The sequence below is a fragment of the Catharus ustulatus genome, chromosome 18, assembly GCF_009819885.2.
Source record: "Catharus ustulatus isolate bCatUst1 chromosome 18, bCatUst1.pri.v2, whole genome shotgun sequence".
NCBI lineage: Eukaryota > Metazoa > Chordata > Aves > Passeriformes > Turdidae > Catharus > Catharus ustulatus.
The window spans coordinates 3,892,622-3,909,737 of record NC_046238.1 but is presented as its reverse complement, the minus strand read 5'-3'; the positions used below and the strand labels follow the sequence as shown (position 1 = coordinate 3,909,737).

The following is a 17,116-nucleotide window of genomic DNA, read 5'->3' as shown; positions in this document are numbered from 1 at the left end:
TTTATCAGCCTGTTTTTTGCTGGGAGATTTCAGGAATACTCCCCTCTATCCATGTTTGATATCTTCACTCCCAGCAGCAGGAAAAGCACATCCAGAGGATTTTAGGATGGTGCTGAAGCAGTTCAGGGTGAAAGATGAGCCTAAATTCAATTCCAGCAGTTCCCAGCACAAGGAATTGAAACCTGTCAGCATTTCCAGTTTTCCAATGGGATGCACTGCATCCAAACCTGGAGCCCTGTAGGCATTTTATTCATGGAATTTCTTATTCCAAGGCCAGGTTGGACAGGGCTTGGAGCAGCCTGGTCTGTGGAAGGTGTCCCTGGCCATGGCAGGTAATGGAATGGGATGAGTTTAAGGTTTTTCCAAACCCAGCCATTCCAGGATTTGATGCCACCCCTGCTCATTAATCCCTGGGCAGGTGACATCCTGTCTGTCAAGGCAAGAACAAAGTGTCCATGCCTGGCAATTCCTCATCTCTGCTCCAGGAGCTGTCAGTGGCCTTTGACAGCTCCAGCAGGAATTGGAAATCGTGGATAAATCTCCAGATGTAGCACTTCCATCACTCCAGGATGGGGATGGAGGGGGTGGGTGATGCCATGGATGGGGAAATCCATGGAACAGGGCCCAGCTGTGCCCTGGGAATGTTCCCATCGATCCTCCTCTGCCAAGGGTGGGGTTTGGGAGCCGAGAACTCGGAATTGTGCCCTGGCCCGTGGGTGTGCATTGTTCTGATCCAGCCCCTGGGGGAAGCACGTGGAAAAATGGGGGAAATGATGCAAGATTGGAGGCAAACAGAGGCTCTGGGAAGCTGTTTGGGGGCTGAACCATGTGGAGATCCCTGAGCCAGGGGTGGGATGCAGTGGGATATGGTGCCAGGAGCACAGCAGGGTTTGGCCACCCCGTCCCAGCCCCGCTGAGTTTCTGGGGCTATTTATAAGCCCAAGTTGCACAAGTTTGGAACTGAATTTTTTTCCATAGTTGTATCAAATCAGCGAAAAAAGGGAACAGGAGCTGTCTCTTGAACATCCTGTCTGTGGCTTCTTTATTTGTGCAGGGAGTTTGCGCTTGGAGCAGGAGGCAGTGACGGGATCCGGAGCTGGGGACCACAGCGGGTGTGCAGCAGGAGCCAGGGATGAGCTCCCTGGGGGAAAGGCAGGGCAGAGTTATCCACGGGCATCAACCCAGCTCTAAAACCCGGGATTTGGAGCTGGGATGTGCAGTGTCTTGTTCTCATAGCTGAGCCTAGCTCCTTTTCCAGCCATTCCAATTTATCCCCACGGCTTTGCCCAGGGCAAGGGAAAGTGCTGCTGGATGCCGGAGAAAGCTCCCCCGGAGAGAGGGAAAACTTCCTCCAATTTCTTCCCCATTGACTGCGACATCTGTTTGGGGATGAGTCAGGCGGGTTCCCAGCGCCTGTGTGGGAGGGCAGAAGGGCGAGGACCGGAGGGGTCGGATCTGCCGGGCTCCATCCGCGCATCCCGATCCCGGCTCTGCGGGAGCTGCCCCAGGGCGTTTAATCAGCCCAAATCAATTTAGAGCTCTAATTGCTTTGCTCGGTGTGGGTGGCACTCGGCGCTTGCCAAGGACATGACAACTGCCAAAGGCTGCGCCTGGAATTGCTGCTCCTGCTCCTGCAGGGATCCTGCTCCATCCCCAGCCCTGGGAACGGGGGTTTGTCCTTCCTCAGGCGCTGCTCCCGGCCGGGCTTTGCTGAGCAGGCGCTGCCGAGTGCCCTGGGGGGAAACCCCAACCCACAAACGCTGGGGATGAGAAATCATATCCCGAGTCAGCGTGTTTTCCCTTCATCCTGCTAAACACAGCGATCAGTGTGAGAGCAGGATCCTGCATCCTGCCTGGCCACGGGGGAGTGGCAGGTGCCTGGGAAAGGGGGCAGTGCTAAAGGATGGGGCACTGGGTGTTGATTCTGTGGGGCTGTGATCCTGCATCCTGCCTGGCCACGAGGGAGTGGCAGGTGCCTGGGAAAGGGGGCAGTGCTAAAGGATGGGGCACTGGGTGTTGATTCTGTGGGGCTGCAGAGCCCTGCCTTGCTGGGAACACTGGGATGGTGCCGGGTCTTGGCTCTGGACCCCTCAGAGCTGCCAAGATTTCGGTCATTGCTCGATGTCCCTTGGTCAGCCCATGTGCAGGAGCATCCTTGGCCAAGCATTCCCTGGTGTTGTTTTGGGAAGTCTGCAGGTCCCACCTGGAGCTGCCTGTGCTGAGCATCTCTTGGTGGCACACAAAAGGAAATCCCATCAGTTTGTGGCTGGTTTTCTCCCTTGCTGGCTGGATCCAGGATGTTTTTTGTCCTGTCTTTATTCCTGAGGGTAATTAATTAGCCTTAATTAATCTCTTGTGGTAGATGAACTTCCTTTCAGCTGGGGAGAAGTTGGAATGCCTGGTGGCAAACTCATGGCAGTGTTGCTCAAGCTGGTGCTGAGATGTCCCAGTGGGGCAAATCCTGCTCCTTTTCCAGGCTGGAGGAGAGTGAGGGGGCATCACTGCCAAATTTTCCCGTGTTTCCTTGTGCCTGCACTGGCTCTTATCCCGCTGGGATGGATGCTGGGCCTGGGATGGGTGAGGCTTGGGAGCGCGGGAGCTGCGTGGGGAGGGAAGGAATTTTCCCAGTGCCACATCAAGCCCGGGGTTATCCAAACCTCCTGCTCCATGTGGGTGAGGGCTGTGCTGCTCAGTGCTCCCAAACTGGGAGGCTCCCCCAAAGACCTCTTGTTTCTCCCCCTGAACTCCACCCCTGCATCCAGCCTTTCCCATCCCTCCTCCCCAGAGCACCCTGGAGCCTCTCCCAACCCCTCCCACCCCCCAAATGACTTTTCTTGCAGGTGTTGAAGATGCTGGAGGTGACAGATGTGCCACCACAGAACCTCTGCGGGCTGGGGGGGCTGCCTGGAAGCAGCTGCAGCATCCTGGTGGTAATGAAATCCATGGGGAAAAGCAACCCCTGAGCAGCAGGAGCGGCGTTTGGGAGCCAGATTTGCCTGAAGGGAAGTGACTCAACGTCTTGGAAGGAGTTGGGGGCGGCGGAGGGGAGCAGAGGACAGCGGTTGACCCAGGGTGGGGACAGCACAGCGAGGGGGGCTGGCAGCCACCTGCCTCCCCTGGAGCAGCATCCCTGCGGAGCGCTCTGTGCTCCGTTATCCCTCCGTGGGACGCTGTGCCCGGGGCCGGGGGGCGGCACAGGAAAGGAGGCCCCTTGGGAAGCAGTTTGTTGCTTCCTCACGCTGGGTTGTGATCCAGGCCAGCGTTCCCAGCTCCCGGCGTCACACCCTCTCCCAGCTGTTGCTCGCCGAGCATCGCGCTGCCAAGAAAACCTTGGTGATGGATGCGACTCCCTCCCCGCTCCTTTAAAACCGGCGGGGAGCGGCACCGGGATGCGCCTGGGAATGGGATCCCGCTGGCACCCAGAGCTCGTCCTGCCCGGCACGGAGCAGCGGGACAGCGTTGGCACCGCACGAGGTACTGGGAAAGGTCACTGCAAGGCTCGGTGCGGGATACTGGGAGCACTGGGGGTGTCACTGGGACAGGATGGGGTGGCAGAGCAATGGGGCAGATCCAACCTGTGCCACTCCTCATCTGGCTGAGATTTTTTTTAAATTTTGGGGTGTATTTCCCACTGTTCTGGGACACAGCTCCTCTGCACCCTGCTGGGGATGTGCCACAAACATGGAATATCCCGGGAGCCCCTGGGAGAGAGGGACACCAGGGAGCCGGTCACGAACCGCCCTGCCCGGTTCCACAGAGGGATTGGCACATCCCTGCCCGGTTCACACTTCAGGGCTTTTTAGGGCTTCTCCTTTCCCCACAGCAGCCCCATCAGCACTTTTCCAGCCCTGATTCAGCTCAGGGATGTTGCAACACCGAGTTGTGCAAAGCTGGCAGTGTCTCTGATTCCTCTTTTTCGGCTCTCACGGGAGCTCGTCCGCGTGGGACAGGGTCACTGTCCCCACCTGACGGGACACGGTGGCCTTGAGCTCCCTCCCACCTGCCATCACTCCCTGCTGGTGTCACCCCCTGTCCCCTGGTCACACTTGGGGTGGTTTTCCAGCTCTGACAGAACTGGGATTTGTCCCTTGTGCGTGGCTGAGGCCGAGAGCTGGAAAACTCACGGATCTTGATGACAGAGAGCAGGTGGGGGCTCTGGTGGAAGCTGGTGCTGTCACAGTGTGGTGCAGCTTTGCTCCAGGTGTTTTACATCTCCCTCTGGATGAACTGTCCTGGCTCAGGGCAGGGATTTGTGTCCAGGGGTTTGTGTCCATCCAGGTTGAGCTCGTGTCGGATCACTGGGGATGCCACTGGCAATTTCCAGCTGCTGACAGGCACAGGGTGGAGGTCAGGATGGCCCTTGGCTGGTGACCCTCTCTTTGGGGTCCCAGTACAAACCAGGACAGACTGATCTCACTGGGAATGGGCAGGATCTGGTGAGCAGCTTCTCTTCCTCCCTGCACCCCAGGAATGGTTTTGGGTTACCCCTCTCCTGTGTGTGAGGCCAGGAGCATCCCAGGAGCAGGGCATGGATTTGGGGCACCTGGGGAACAGGGATGGAGGGTGGAGCAGCCTGAGGGGACCCAAACCCTTCCCAAAGGCTCCCAGGACATTCCCAAACTGTGGGCAGCACCAGAGCTGTAGTGGACGGGGCATGTCACCACTGCCACATCCCCTTCTGCAGATTCAACATCCTCCCCCAGAGCTTCCCCCTTCCCCTTCCAGCTCTGCTGAGGCCAGCAGCTGGTTTATTCCACGGGCTGCATTTATTTTCCTCATCCTCCCATCCCATGTGTGTCTCCCTGGGATGAGAAACCTCGGCAATATCCTTGTCAGCTCCAGCTGGATGCCAAAGCCACAAGCCCAGGGTCATTCCCATGCCAGCCCCAGAGATGTCTAATCCAGCTTCTAAATGCTGAAAATTCCTTGGGGGTTTATCCAGCTCAGGTAAATACCTCTGGATTTATATATATTTGTTAATTTTTGTTTTTAATAGGGATTTGGGAGGAAGGGTTTGCTGGTGCTGAGGTTTTTTTCTCACCTGTTGTTATACAGAGGGTTTGGGACCTCTGGGATCCCCGCTGTCCTTCTCCCCAAACCCCCCAAATTTTCCTTAAAATCCCAACCTCTTTTGGAGCAGAGCTTTGCAGCCTGTGGGGTGGGAAAACAGCACGGAAGGGAAGAGCTGGCAGTGAATTTGGGGGGGTTGATGTCCTGACAGTGTGGCAGTGTCCCCTCGCTGGGGACAGGGAGAACAGGGTGGCTTTTCTTCGCCGCGCTGATCAGCATTCAGCTGGGGACACAAAGCACAGCTGGGAGGATGCTCCCATGGATCCGGGGTGACTTCCTCACTCAAGGGGGGGCTGAGTGTGCTGTCCCCAGCCGTGTCACATCCCCTGCAGGGTCACGTCCCTCCTGCAGCCCTGTTTCTGTTTGCTTGGGTTTCTGTCCCTTTGAACACCCCAAATTCGGAGTGATGTCCCCAAGGAGCCCTGACAAGCCCAGGGACAGCATCACTGGACTGCTGGGGTGTAGCAGGGAGTATGCTCTGAAAAAGGGAGGTTTTTTCATCTTTTTATTGCCTGAGAAGTGCCAGGAGGGAACCTTGGATTATTAGAAAAGAGGAGAGCAGAGGAGATGAAAGAACTTTTATTATCTTGGAAGCCGAGTCATTTTAAGCAGCTCAGAAGTACAAACTGCCCTTTTCAAAGGAAACCTTTGCCTGTGTAGGTGCAAACACCCAAAATTTTCCCCTTTAATCCTCACACCTTCCCAAGAACAGAATGGATGGAGCAAAAGGCCAGGATTTTACAAACGGGGTGGCTCTTTCAACACTTTGTTCCAGGGAAGGCTGGGTTCCTCTGCCGGAGTTTCACCCTGGGAGGAGCCTTTCATGACCCAAATTTTGAGGTTAAACCCCACTTTCTGACGGGATTGGGCTGTTTTCCTCACGGGAGTGACCCCACACTGTTGCCAAGACGATCCGTGGGATCCATCCCATCCCATCCCGACCAGTCCCGCTCAGCCCGGCCGGCTCTGCCCAGATAAACACTGACTCATGTTTTTCTGTCCCACCCTGGGCACAGCAGCTTTTTTAAGGCTGCCTTTTCCAGCTATTCCCTTTTTCCTGTGCCGTTCACACGGCCGGGGTGTGGAACCTCAGCTGGGATGGAGAACTGGGATGTGTCTGAGTGGATGCAGGTAGGGATTAATCTTCCCGCTGTCCTTGTGCCTCAGTTTCCCCCGTGGCTGTGTCTCCTCCCTTTGCCCTGGAGGGGTCTCCAGCTGCTGGGGGAGGTTTGGGAGAACTTCCAACCCGGATTATCAACTTGCTGCTCATCCCACATCCCTGCCCCCTTCCCATCCTGCTGGACAGGGACAGAGGGGTCAGGGATGGTGTCAGGGCTGGAATCACCGCCAGGAGCAGCTTTTGGGCAGGCTGGAGCTCGGGGTGTGGAGGTCTAAATTCTCTCTTGGTGGGCTGGTGGTCAATTTACATCCAGGAACGGCTTCATCCCGGGTATCCCGGTGGGGAGTGGATGCTGAGCAGCACCATCCCTCTGGCATCTGTTGCCATGACAATCGCCGGCTAAAATAAAGGGGAATTGGAGCTGGGTACCCAGAGCTGCTTTCCCACTTGGTGCCTTGCTCCCTGAGATTGCTGGGAGCTGGATCCCTGCAGGAATGTCCCTCCTGTGTAACCCTGGGCTGCCTGAGGGATTGATGGGGTGGCCTCGGGTGCCAGCTTGGGGTGGGGTTTGAATACTCCTTCCCTAGGGCATGGGGTGCCATGGAATTCTTAGGGATGCTCGGGATGCAGCCAGACCTATGAACCCCCACAAAACTGGGACCAGCACCTGCCACACATCCCCAGGGACATCCCTGCCCTCCAGGGACACCCAGGACTGTGGCAGGGCTCGGCGGAGTCTGGTGCCAGCAGCTCCAGAGGGACGTGGAGATCCCGTTTTACCCCCAGCCCTTCCCAGAGCTCATCTCCCAACATCTGCCGGCAATTCCTCTCTCCCGGGAAGCTGTGCCGGAGCTGCCCGCGCCTCCCACTCCCGGAGGAAGCGGGTTGGGGTTTGGGGTGCGCTGGGAGCTCGGAAACCGCCGGTGGAAGGAGGGGAGGGAAGTGCTCCAAGCAGGGAAAGGCAGAGCAGCTGCCGGGGAGGAGGCGGCAGCAGGACAGGCACGGACCCCGCTGTTCCCAGGAGATTTTTGTGTCCCGTGCTGGGGACAAACATTTTCTAGGGGGACAAACACTCCCCCAGTTTCCCCAGTGCTGCAGACCCAGCTCTGACAGGTCCCAGCCCGGATTAATTTCATTATATGGATCAAAGCGTGATGCACTTTGACAGCTCAGGCAGGATCTGATGTGCTCCAAAGCTGCTCTGCTGGTTTGATTTAATTGAATTTGATATGATTTGATTTGATTAGGTCCTATCAGTTCTCTTCAACCTGTCCCAGTGGCTCCAGTAAAAGCCTGGCCGGCGGGCTCTGGGCAGGCAGGAGGGTTCTGGCAGCTTTCCCATGGCAATAAACTCCCGGAGCGGGGTCTGGCACCGCTGGGATCCCCTGCCCTCCCCGTGTCCCCGGGACGCGGATCCCGCCGCTCACATCCGTGCCCCGCCCGTCTGCCTCGGCCAGGGCAGAGCTTTTTCGCCCAGAAAAGCTGGATTTGAACATTTTCTGCTGTTCTCTCGGTTTCCTGTTGCCTTCCCAAGAACAACATCCCTGACCTCATCCTCCCCCGGTATGTGCCGGGATGCTGCCGGTGCGCCCGTCGGGAATCTCACCCGGCCTTCCCTGGGTACCAAGACAAACACAGCTGCGGGAATGACGGAGAAAAGGCTATTTTGGGTAAATCCTCTGCTCGGTTTTGTTGAGGTAGGAGGACAAAGATTGAATAGATTGAAGGGAGAACAGTGGTTTTGGCTCCAGCAGGGAATTTTCAGCCCGGAGAGTAGCAATGAAACACTCTTAGTATTATGTGGCTTCTTTTTTATATTTTTTTTTCTTTCCTCCCAGACTTTGGAGTTGTTTCACTGTGAGAAATGAGGAGGTTTCATACAGCTGGCCCTGAGAATCTCCAATTTTGGGAGAATTTTGGAGAGGGAGATGGGAGTTTGCTGGATGATTTTCCAGCAGGTCTGGGCTCCTGGTGCCCACCCTGCCCATCTGGAATGTTCATGGTGGGATTGGCAGCTGCCTGCTGCTCCTGTGGAGTTTGGGTTTGCTTCTCATCAGCCTGGAAACAAACCCATCCTCTTCCAAATCCCAGGGAAACAGAATCCTGGTGTTCCCATTGCTCTCTGCCATCCTCATCCCAGCTGGGAACAGAGACCAATCCCTGCCCAACCTGGCAGAGCAAAATTTCCAGAGAATTCAGATAAATAATGAGCTGTGGAATGAGCTGGAAGTCATCAGGCCCAGCAATTAAAAAGGATAATAAAGGGAGCATTTTACATTAAAAACATGAAAATGAAGACAGTGGGGGGTGGGGATTTCTCCTGTCCTGCTGGAGCAGGGGCTGAATGTGGGGTCAGAGTGACCCCGTGGTGGTGAGGGGATGACAGCACAGTGGAAATGGTGGCTGTGGAGCAAATCCAGGGAGCTTTGGGGTTGATGGGATGGGATGGGATGGGATGGGATATGATGCAATGGGGTGTGGTGGGATGGGAGGCAGTAAAGTGGGATGGGATATGAGGCAATGGGGTGGGGTGGATGTGGGGTTCTGGGCTCCCCCACCTTTCTGGGGAGGCAATGACCTGAAATCCTTGTTCCATGAAGCAACCACTCATTAATCAAGATTAGCATTGCTGGGAGAGTCAGTTCTGCTGATTCTGTTCCTTCCACTGGATCATTGACTTTAATTCATCTCTTTGGCCATGGAGCTTTTCCTGGGACAAGGCCTCTTCCCAGCTCATTCCTGAGCTTTGCACTTAAACCTCATTTGTTCTGGCTGCTTATCGTGCCCAGGAGCTGGGCCAGGGGGAGGTGACAGGGTGGGATTTCAGCCCCAGCCAGGGACTCTGCAGCAGCAATGGCAGGAAGGAACAGCAGGAAAAGCCCAGGGAGGAACAATAGCTTCCAACACAAACACCATGGGAATTTCAAAGCAGGGCTGGCGGGAGGGTGACGCTCAGGGACCTTTGGGGTGAAATTCCTTGGGAACAGGGAGGGTCCTTGGGTGTCCCCATGACCCTCCTGTGAGGTCACATAAAGGGTGGGATGCTCTGTGCTTCTGTCAGGCTTTGGGGGATTTTGGTTTTTACCTGCTGACCCACAGGGGAGAGGTTGAACCTCCTCAACCAGGCCCAGAGTCTGACAATAGCAAACGGTGCTGTTGGTTTACCACAATTAACATGTTTAAACACACAGGGAACCAACTGAATCAGGAAAGTAACCCTGTGACAATCCAGGATATAAAATAGATCATGCAGATAATGTGCACCTCAATTATACTTGAATTATTTATTATTTAATTATTGATAGTTTGTGGGTGATTGACTGGTTCATGGTGTGCACCTGAGGATGCTGCTCATGTTGGGTGCTTGCACAGAGAGTGCAGGATGGGATTTCTGTCCTGGATTATCCCAAAAGATGCTGGGTCATGGCAGGACCCCACCTACCCCGGACTGGGGGTGAGGAGGGTCCCAGGCCAGCTCAGCACCCCGAGGGCGGCTGCACAGGGTTAATTGTTACCACACCCTGAATGGGTTTCCTCTTTTAACCCCGCATCCGGGGGAGAGTGGCCCTTCTTTGACCTGGCTTTGATGTTACAGCTCGTGCCCTAGGCCGGTGTGGAGGGAGCTGCCGCTGTGCCCTGGGACACTGAACTGTCACCTGTCCCCCATCCCGACAGAGAGGAGAGAGGTGAGAGCGTGCCTGGTGTCAGTGGGGTGGGTGGGAGCTTCCTTTTGGGTTTTCAGTCCTATTCAGTCCATAAAAAAAAAAGAGAGGAGCCATAATATGTTGCAGATTGGAAGGTCAGAGCTGTTGATGAGCTGTTAATGAGCTTTATCCCGGTTTTTCCTCTGGAAGTAGGCGGGTAATCAACGGGTTTTTTTTGCAGGATGAGGCTGCAGCCACATCCTGGTGGAGCTGAGCGACTGAATCACGTCCTGATGTCTCATGGATGGGGGTGGAAATCAGGGAGGAGCTGTGGGAGCATCTTGTTAGGGACCGGCGGGGTTCTCATGGGATCCCCATTCCTGTTTGTCCCTTTGCTCCCTGTCCCCAATTCCCACACGTATCCCTCCTGCTCTCCTCACTGTGATTAACACCAGGTGTTTTCTCAGCAGGGAAAATCCCCTGGCTGCAGATCCCAAATCCCTGCGGTCACAGGGATTGCTCACGGGGACAATGGCGCTTCCCAACGTCTCAGATTACCCGGATGCCTTCATCAACTACAGCGACTACTCGGACTACACCTACGATGACACGGGCAGCGTGTGGGCAGACCCGACCCACGACCCCAAGGACATCACCAGGATCCTGTCTGTCATCATCTACAGCGTGTCCTGCGTGCTGGGCATCCTGGGCAACGGCCTCGTTATCGCCATCATCACCCTCAAGATGAAGAAATCGGTCAACGCCGTCTGGTTCCTCAACCTGGCCGTGGCCGACTTCCTCTTCAACATCTTCCTGCCCATCAACATCGCCTACACGGCCATGAGCTACCACTGGATCTTTGGGACCGTCATGTGCAAGCTCAACTCCTTCCTCCTCATCCTCAACATGTACACCAGCGTCCTGCTGCTCACCACCATCAGCTTCGACCGCTACGTGTCCGTGGTGTTCCCGGTGTGGTCGCAGAATCACCGCTCCACCAACCTGGCCTACGGGGTGTGTGTGGTCATCTGGACCGTGGGCATCGTCATGAGCTGCCCCTCGCTCATCTTCCGCGACACGGCGCAGACCCGCGGCTCCGTCATCTGCTTCAGCAACTTCTCCCTGTCCAGGAATAAATCCTACGAAGGGCTGGCTCTGGCGAGGCACCGCACGGTGAACATCACGCGGTTCCTGGCTGGGTACATCCTCCCCATCACCATCATCACCTTCTGCTACGTCGCCATCGTCTTCAACCTGCGCCGGAACCGCCTGGCCAAGTCCAAGAAGCCCTTCAAGATCATTGTCACCATCATTGTCACCTTCTTCCTCTGCTGGAGTCCATACCACCTGCTGAACCTGCTGGAGACGGTGCCCAGCGCTGTGCCCTGGTCGGTGTTTGAGATCTTCATCCCGCTCACCACGGCTCTGGCAGCCTCCAACAGCTGCATGAACCCCGTCCTCTACGTCTTCATGGGCCAGGACTTCAAGAAGTTCAAGGTGACTCTCCTTTCCAGGCTGGTGAATGCCCTCAGTGAGGAGACAGGGCACTCCAGCATCGTGCACAGGAGCTTCTCCAAGATCTCCTCCATGACTGAGAAAGAGACAACAGTTGTCTAAACTCGGCCTGCAGGAGGGACAGAGTGCCCTGGTGTTGGCACTGTGACAGTGACCACCCCTGTGGTGGCCCTGGTGTGGGTCAAGCATTGTCCAGCAGTGTCCTACAGCCCATTTTTGACTGCTGTGGCTACCTGGGGCTGCTGGAGGATGGAGACCCCCAAGGTGTGGAGAAGACATAACCACCCTTGATTTATGTGGGGTTGCAGAAATCCTCGTGCCAAACTAAGGAAACATTTTGGGGTGTTCCCATCCAACCTCTGCATTGCCTGACCCAGGAAAGGCTTTCCTGCTGTTTCCAGAAGCACCCTGGTGGGGTGCAGGGTATCAGGAAGGCATCTCCCATGCCATGGGTGATCCCTGCCATGGCCAAGTTGGGGACAATCCTCTGTCCCATGTCTGTGTGTGGCTCCTCATGGTGAATTCCTGAGGTATTTTGGTACCAGAACATGGTGGCTGTGACTTTTTTGGGAAGTGTCCTTATGAGGGGTTGGAATATCCCACCTCAGAGAACTGGGAAGTCTCAAATCTCTTCTAAGTGATCCAGACCCAGGGCCACCTTCCAGTGTGGGGACTGGGCTCATCACAGGGCCACCAGCATGGACAACTGGGAGAAGAAAGAGGGAAAGGTCAATTTGAAATGTCTTTTCAAGCCTCCCGTTGGTGGGCACGTTCCACACGGTACATCCTGCAGAGAAGTGGATATTTGGGACCAGGAACAGGCCCATGAGCTCCTGGGGAGGACCTGCTGTCTCCTCCTGCATCCAGGGGGGCCTGGCTCTTTTGCCAGCTGCTCCCTGGTGGGACCAGTCAGTTCCATGGGATGATTTTGTCTCTCCCACCTTGGGAGACTTGGGGAATCTCATGGGGGACTGCACTCCTGATCTCTGCAGGGAAGGATGGGCTGAGCCACCACCTTCATCCAATTTCACACCCAGTCACTTTTGGAGCTCCTTCACCATGACCCCAGTGTCACCCTCATTTCTGTGTCACTCCCAGGACAGTGAGGAATCCCTGGAGCTGGGTTTGGGCAGCTCCCAGAGGCCCTGGGGACATTTCAGGATGTCCCTTGGGGAGCTTTGTGCAGAGTTTTGACACGTTGGCAGTTGAGAGTCTGCTCCCAGGTGCCCACAAAAGCTGAGATATTATTTATAGCTTTCCTTGGAAACCAGAAATGGGAAATAAAACGGAGAGGCAGCTCCCAGGAAAAGGCAGGAGCTACTTCCAGGCACAGGTACAAGTAAAGCCCCAGTAACTGAGCAGCTGGAACATCAGGATCAGAGCAGATGCTGCAGTGGAAGCTGGATTTTGGGATTTCAGGATTTCAGATGGATTATCTCCACCCCAGCGCTGCCTCACTGCTCCACCTTGATCTGCTTCACCTCCTTTTTGTGATGGGACACTCGGCACCTGGATTGTCCCTGTATCTCCTTAGGGAGCACTGCCACATCCCTGCACCACCCCCTGTCCCATGGGCTCCTCCCAGCCCTGACCCACAGGGATTTTTCCCCAAAACCCACTCTGGATCTGTACCCATGGAAGCTGCAGTGGCTGAGGAGGCTGCAGGGCCTCTCTGCTGGTGGGAGGAGGCTCCTCTTGCTCATTTTCCCCAGTATTTAATTAATACTGCTGGAAGGTTGCCGGGATCCTGTTAGGAGTGGGATGGGACAGATGGACAGACAAGGACACACAGAACTTGCAGAAGATCTGTGCAGGGAGCAGTGGGAATGGGATGCACCCTGAGCCAGCAGCCTCTGGGGCTGTTTGGGCTCAGGGTTTGGGGGAGCCCTGGATGTGGGAACAGCTGATGAAGCCTCAAGGACTGGATGCCATCCCATTACCCCTCAGGTTGGTGCTGGGATGTTCCTGATGGATTCAGGATGCTCCTCACCAATTCTGGTGTCTGTTTTTTCCAAACCCATCTGTTATTACTCCAAACAGCTTTCCAAAACAAACCCACCAGTGCCTTGGTACTCACCCTGGGGTTAAATCATCACTGTAATGGCAGCTTGGGAATCCCAAGTTTCCCAAATATTTGAGGCCATCGTTGTAGCTGTTTGCTTATTTAATAAAACCTGTTTTCCAGACAAATACCTCGGTGTGTGGAGCGGGAAGGATCCCAGGGTTTTTCACTGAGCAGTCACTTCCCTGTGTGTGTTCCTGATCCCTGTGTCTGATTTGGAATTGTGGAAAGAGCTCAGGAGCAGAGGATGGGGTTTGGGTGGCTGAGGTGGGATCTGAGCCTCTTGGATGGGCTTTGGGAGATCTCCCATGGATGATCCAAGTGCTCCAACATCCACCCAGTCACCAGTGCTGCTGTTCTGTCCTCTCCTTCCTGATTCTCCTCATCCTGGCAGGGTTTGGGATATCAGGATGGGGAAGAGAAGGGGAAAATAGTCTGAATTTTTCCTCCTGAACTCAGCTTTGAATTTACACCCCCAAAAAAATCAATGATTTCTGTTCCTGTGTCTCCCACTGAGACAGGCAGCAAAGAGCTCACCCAGGCAGCGTTAAAAATGCACATTTCTGTATGTCTGTAAAATGGAAACAGGACAAAAAAAAACATTCCTCAGAAAACTTCAGCCTCCTCAGCCAGGTTTTTCTTTCCCTTTTTGGCAGAGTGGCAAAGAAATGCAGCTCAGTATTGCCCCAAATTCCTCTGATATTCCCAAAATACTGCAGGAGCTGCAGCTCTGGAGTCTCCTGGGGTGCTGAGGCTGCATCCTGTCAGCATTCCTTGCGCTTTTTGCAGTGCTGGATATTTTGGTCATGGAGGGGAGGGGGCTGCACTGCCCCAGAGTGTTGGGAAGCTCCAATATATTAAATCAAGGATCCCTGGATGCATCCCAATGACTCCAATCCCACCCCTGTGCTGCTCAGCTGGAGACATCCTCAGCTATTAATTAACAAAGTCCTCTTGATTAAGGGCAGCAGGAGGTTAATGGCCACAGGCAGCTCCAGGGGAACGTGCACAAACTGGAATCAGCATCCAGGGAAAGGGCTGGGTGGGAGCTGCAGCTCCAGGGCTGCTGGTGCTGGGATCTACCTCCCATTTTGGGGCAGAAATCGGTGAAATTGGGATGGAGGATGCAGGGCCACCACTGTCCCCATGAAATCTGGAATTGGGGTGCTCGTGGGGATCAGGGTTTTAGGGCTTGTGGTAAAGAAGAACAGCAGGTTTGGGGGCACAAAACCCCATCCCAGGACCCCCATCCTTATCCCTGTGATTCTCACCCTCAGCCCAGAACCCCCAGCTCACATCTTTGGGACTCCCAATCCACCCCTCCCAAATAATCCCAGCCCTCCCACCCCTCCCTATCCCATTTCCTCTTTGTGCTGTGGGATTCAGCATCCCCACATCCCAGTGATGCTGTTCCAGAGCTGCTCCTCACCCAGCAAATCCCAAACCCAAACCTGCCCTCTCCTCCCTCTGCTGCTTCCGTGGATTTACCCCCCCCACCCCAAACCTATGGCTGGGTCTGATTTTCTGGGAGAAATTGCTCAGGAATACAGCAAGCCCCACTCCTGTGGAATGTGTTGCCACCCTTAATGACAGCTCTTTTTCACTTGGCTGTCACGGCTCTAAAATAAAGCCGTGCTTTCCCACTCCCATAAATCACCGTGTTTATTCCAAACTGGAATGAAATTTAAAATTAAGAGAGAAAAAAAAAAGCACTGAATGTGTTCCCCTCTCCCTTAGCTCGGAGCCAGGCAGGTTGGAGCCAGGTTTAAATTATCCCTGCTGTGTTCAGGCACGTTGTCAGCTGTAAATTTTAGGGGAAATAGCCAAGCTGATACATAAACCTGTTGGTTTTGTCAGGGATGGAGATGGTTGCTCTCAGATTTATGGCCAATCTCCCCATTCTGGGATTTTTGTAGAGGGGGTATGGGAGATTTTCCTTTTTTGAAACACAGTTGGAACTTAATGGGATTTAATTTGGGAAGAAGGGGAACTCCTTCTCTCTGAAACCTCCTAGTTTCATTTGCATCACTGGGGGCATTGCCCAAAATCCTCTGAATTCACCCCAAAGCAGCATCCACTCCCTTTGCCAGGAAGGGACACGGACCTGAGCCACACTTGAGCATCACAGAATGCAGGGAGCACAACAGCCACCCGGAATTGGGGGAAATGCGGGAGGATTTGGTGCAGACGCCGTTTCCACGGCAACAGCTGAGAAACCCATCCAGCCCTGGAGGGAGGAATGCTGCAGCAGCACCGGGAGGCAGCGAAACGCTCCCAGGGATGCGAGACTGCCAAAAAAACAAGATGATTTTCCCAGCAGGAATCCAGGGAGGAGGGAGGGTCACGCTCCCCTCAGCCTCACACCAGGGCAGGGCGAGCTGTGCCCACTCAGGGATGCTCAGGCTGAGTCAAGGGGAAAGATTCCCAGCTTTTCAAATCCTCCTGGAAAAGCTGAGTGCTGCCTCCCCCAGGCACCACGGAGATTATTAAATGCTATTAAATGTCAAGAGCTTTCCCCAGGAAAATCATGAGGGAAGGGTGGTTGGTTCCTTTTACCAGGGGGAATAGGAATTTTAGCCTTGCATGACAGTTCCACATGGTTGAAATAAAGCCCAGCGTTGAATAAAAGAATAAAAAATCAGAGGAGGAAGCTCCAGCTCGGGCTGTGCGTGCAGGGCAGGAGGGGGAAGCTGCTCCTGCGTCAGTGGGATGAGAGGAAGGGGGGATCCCACACTCCAGAGGTGCAGCCAGATGTGCAGCACGCCCTGACATGGCCATAATATCTTCCAACTGCTCCATTTCAGTGCCAATTAAATTTAAAAAAATATAAAATTGTGCAATAAAAGCAGGGGAAAATAAAATAGAGGAGGTAAATTGATACTGCTGGAGGGTAGAGGGGATTCACAGGTATTTTTTATGGAGGTGCTGATTTGGGGTCCCCTCCCCACCCTCCCCTCAAGCTGCAGCTCAGGCTCTGAGCGCCTCACGCGATGTCATCCCTTAATTGTTTTATCTCGGCCATTAATTGGCTTTGGGGGGTTAATTACTTCCGAGGGGCAGGAGGCAGCACTGCCCCTTTGGCAGCCAGGGCCTGTCAGAACAAATCAAGGCCGGGGTGAGGCTTCATCCCTGCTAAAACAGAAAAAAAAAAAGGGAATTTCACCAACTCCAGATTAGAAATAAGGGATAAATTGCACCCAGCTCTTGCTCTGGTGCTGAGGAAGGTCAGGAATAAACCCTGCAGTGAATCTCCCCCTTCCTGCCACACATCCCATTAAATCTGTCTGTAAGGACACTCTCCAGGTACTAAAGCTCCCAAAAAGGAGCTGCTTTGGTTTCGTGATCAACACAGAAATGACATTAATGGGATTTAAATACCCACTAATGGGTTTAGACACAGAAATGAGTTAATGGGATCAAAGGGGAGAGGAGCTGCTCCCCCTTTGCTGCCACAGCCCTGGTCTGGGATGGGTGGGGGGCCCTCAGGTGGCTTCACAAACACATGGGGAGGCAGAGCAGCAACAAAACCTCCCTTTTAATTGCTGGGTTGGCCTGAGGGCTTGTTCTGACTAGCAGACAACCCCAGGGCTGCCATGAGCAAAGGAGCCTGGGCTCAGCTCCATTCCCACTGCCAGAAATCCCAAAAAAACCTCCAGCTGTTTGTAAGGGAAGAGTAAAACACAATTCCCCCCCTCCTTCTGAAAA

General features: G+C 54.5%; 1 protein-coding gene across 4 annotated transcripts; it reads left to right on the top strand.

The window, feature by feature from the left end:
- The first annotated feature begins 3,145 nt into the window (after positions 1 to 3,145).
- Positions 3,146 to 13,541, top strand: CMKLR1 (chemerin chemokine-like receptor 1). Of its 4 annotated transcripts, none has more exons than XM_033076034.2 (3): positions 3,146 to 3,474; positions 9,786 to 9,876; positions 10,305 to 13,541. In XM_033076034.2, the coding sequence occupies exon 3, from the start codon at positions 10,366 to 10,368 to the stop codon at positions 11,449 to 11,451; it is 1,086 nt and encodes a 361-aa protein (XP_032931925.1). In that variant the 5' UTR covers positions 3,146 to 3,474; positions 9,786 to 9,876; positions 10,305 to 10,365; the 3' UTR covers positions 11,452 to 13,541. The 4 variants fall into 4 exon arrangements, with proteins under 4 accessions (XP_032931925.1, XP_032931922.1, XP_032931923.1 ...); XM_033076031.2 differs by having other exon boundaries at positions 10,302 to 13,541; XM_033076032.2 differs by lacking the exon at positions 3,146 to 3,474 and adding an exon at positions 3,553 to 4,947 and having other exon boundaries at positions 10,302 to 13,541.
- Positions 13,542 to 17,116: the final 3,575 nt, after the last annotated feature.